General features: G+C 34.5%; 1 protein-coding gene across 2 annotated transcripts; it reads right to left on the reverse strand.

The window, feature by feature from the left end:
* Positions 1–245: 245 nt before the first annotated feature.
* LOC17883667 (basic leucine zipper 63) lies at positions 246–2134 on the reverse strand. Of its 2 annotated transcripts, none has more exons than XM_006288150.2 (6): positions 1755–2134; positions 1366–1444; positions 1144–1255; positions 997–1072; positions 798–923; positions 246–715 (listed from the first exon to the last, which is right to left on the reverse strand). In XM_006288150.2, exons 1-6 carry the CDS (start codon positions 2049–2051, stop codon positions 443–445), a joined length of 963 nt encoding a protein of 320 aa, XP_006288212.1. In that variant the 5' UTR covers positions 2052–2134; the 3' UTR covers positions 246–442. The 2 variants fall into 2 exon arrangements, with proteins under 2 accessions (XP_006288212.1, XP_023636533.1); XM_023780765.1 differs by having other exon boundaries at positions 1366–1465; positions 1755–2133.
* Positions 2135–3074: the final 940 nt, after the last annotated feature.

Consider the following 3074-nt stretch of genomic DNA (forward strand, 5'->3'; position numbering starts at 1 on the left):
AATCAAATAGATTTCGCTGTTTCAGATTGTTAATTTGTTTGAGCTTAAAAGAAATTACGGGTTGTGATCACAATTTATTTTTTTTTGTTTTTTGGGTGAAGATTTTCCGATTAAGTTTGAAAGTTTTGTTAATGCAATTTAAATGTCAACAGTTTTGCAGAACTTATAGAGATTATTGAAATATATTTTTCTGTTTTAAGATTGTACAGAAAATTAAAAGAGCTTCTTAAATTTACAAAGATATATACAAAGTAAACCACTTGCAAGCGTTGGATATGAATGAAAATTAGAAGTTTCAACACAAACAATCAAAGAAGAAATTGGTTAAAACATGAAAGTTAAATAATCTGAAAAACAATTCTTTACAAAACATACAACATGACATTTTGTCTCAACGTCTCTCTTGATAATGTTACAAATCAAGATTCTTCTTAGCAGCTAGCTACTGATCACCAACGCTTCGAATACGTTTCTGCAGATGTTCCAAGCTCTCAACTCTACGCATCGAAGCTGTTCTGTTCATCTTGCAACCAATCAAGCCCTTGCTTTTGTTGCCAGAGCTGACTGGCTCTGGTGTGGTCACATGGCTGCTTGTTGTGTCTAGAGAATTTGATGTCTCTGTAGGAAGAGAAACAGTTGTACCAATTTGAGGAATAGTGTGGAACATTGGGTTGAAACCTGTGAGTCTCTTCACTGTCTCCTCAGCCATTTTCACCTAAGAAAATAAACATGTTTTCAAAAGCCTTATATCGCTTTGCTAACCGAAGTTTCAGTAGAGAGAAGAAAACGAATGCTACCTTTGCTCGTAAGGTCTCGATATTGGCTTTCAAAACTCTGTTTTCTACAGCTGCGTCATTGAATGTTTGAGTTACATCAGTGAGACCTTTCATGAGCTTTGAATTCTCTACACGCAGCTGTGAAACCTATGGAGATTGTAACAAGTGAGCTAAAGAAAGATAAAGGAGAAAGGATAAGAATGCGGCGCGATCAACATACTTGTGTCTCTAGCTCACTCAAGTGTGCTTGCTTTCTTCTTCTAGACCTTCTAGCTGATTCTCTATTAGAAAGCATCCTGTAACAAAACACATATTCATGTTCATTTTTCAAATCAAGATTTTGTCTTGTCAGAGTATATTTTATTACCTTTTAACGCGTTTGACATTAGTTGGGTTCATATTAGTTTCACCATCAGCTTCTTCTTCATCACCAGAGAGCTCAGACCCACTTGTTATAGCACTGCTCATCATTGGTGAAGCTAGACAAAAGAACGGTCAACTAGCATGAGCTACAAGAATCTTGGAAACAAACACAACACACTTAACATCTTCTAAAAATACAAAAACCATCAAGAGCATAAGTAAAGACCTTTGGAAGAAGCTAGAGAGCCTTGTTCTGATGTATTAGTTGTATATACTCCTCCATTGTCAGATCTACCAGAAGTATCCTGAGGTTTGATGAAAGATCCCTATCAAGTTTTCAATATTAACACCACAAAATCAATTCAACTAAGCAACTATTAAAAAGTATAATCCTAAACAAGATAATGTTATATCCTATAATAAGATTCACAAACTCAAAAAGGACAAAACAAGTTTAGTTCTCAGTTTCAAAGACTCATAAACTTAATAGGTCAAATCTAAAGATCAAAAAGGTTTGATTTTTATAATCTACAAAACAAAAAGATTTGATTTTTCAGAATCTACAAATTATAAAAGTTTGAGTTCTTTAAGCAGAGAGAGTATAGTTTATTGTACCCTTTTCATGGCGACAGCAGCACAAGCAAGATTGAGTTTACTTTTCAGAAAAGCTCTGTATTCCTCTGAATCTACCGGAACATTCGGAGGAGAAGAGACTGAAACACCACAAACCGTCGTGGTCGTGGAGTCTCCGGCATTAGCGTCGTCGTCTGCGGCGGCGGCGGAGGTTTCTTGAATGAAACGATGGAATGCCCATTCAGAGGCACTGCGATTCATCGCCGTCGTCGTAGTTCCATCTACCGCCGACCAGTTAATGTTACCGGAGATGTCTTCGCCGGAGAAAACTTTTTCCATGTTTTTGGAGTTTGTTGTCTTTTCTTTATTTAGCTTTTTTTTCTTTTTTTGGGTTTCAACTTCACATTACAGTTTCTTCTTATCCGATTGGGCAGTCTTTTTCCTATAATAATATGTTCTTTTTAATATTTCTTTTAATATTTCTTTTAATATGGTCAAAAAAAAAAAATATGTTCTTTTTAATATTTCTTTTAGATATTTAATTATCAGGTTATTACACACAATGGCCCCGACAAGAATAGTGTGTTCCCATTCAGACCAAAAGTTTTTGATTTATTCTGTTTAGGTCATACGTACTTTTCTCTATTTTATTACCGTCTTATAATTTAAATTTTACAAATTCAAAAATTTAAAAACTTATTAGAAGTTCTTAATTTTATCCCAATAGTAGAACTTTGTTAGAGATTCTTAAAAATCACATATTTGATAATTTATGGCATGGATAGAAAAACACAAAAAAAAATGCTATACAAAATTACTTTAACAAAATGTAATACCGAAAAGAAATAGTAATATAGAAAAGAAACTGGGCTAAGTGTGACACCAAGCAAGGTGCTCAAGAGAAACATATCAAAGAAGTCCAAGCAAGGTGCTCAAGTGAAACAGATACAAGAAATTTGCAATTTAAAAGCTGCTTCATGGTGAGGTCAAAGCTTTGAATTGCATTGAAGAGCACAACAGATGTAGTATTATTGTTCACAACGCCTTTTCCGAACAAAAGACTGTAAAGCATAGGTGTCTCATCTTGATTGAGAACCTGAAGCACAAAGGAGCAACAATTTTTGTTAATTACATTTTGATTTTGGCTTTGTAGGTATATTTGCCAAATATGATTATATGGAATGTGCATACATACGGGGGATCGGTTTTAAACACCACAAGAATATAAATGATCTACAACTACAGCCTCACGCTCACTAAAATTCCCTTAGAAAAAATCCGAGCATAAAATCTCACCACCTTCACAACCATCCATAACAATAAGTACGAAAACTGAATCCTTATAAGCCCCCTTGATTTGGA

Source organism: Capsella rubella, unplaced genomic scaffold, assembly GCF_000375325.1.
Source record: "Capsella rubella cultivar Monte Gargano unplaced genomic scaffold, Caprub1_0 scaffold_6, whole genome shotgun sequence".
In the NCBI taxonomy this organism is placed as follows: domain Eukaryota; kingdom Viridiplantae; phylum Streptophyta; class Magnoliopsida; order Brassicales; family Brassicaceae; genus Capsella; species Capsella rubella.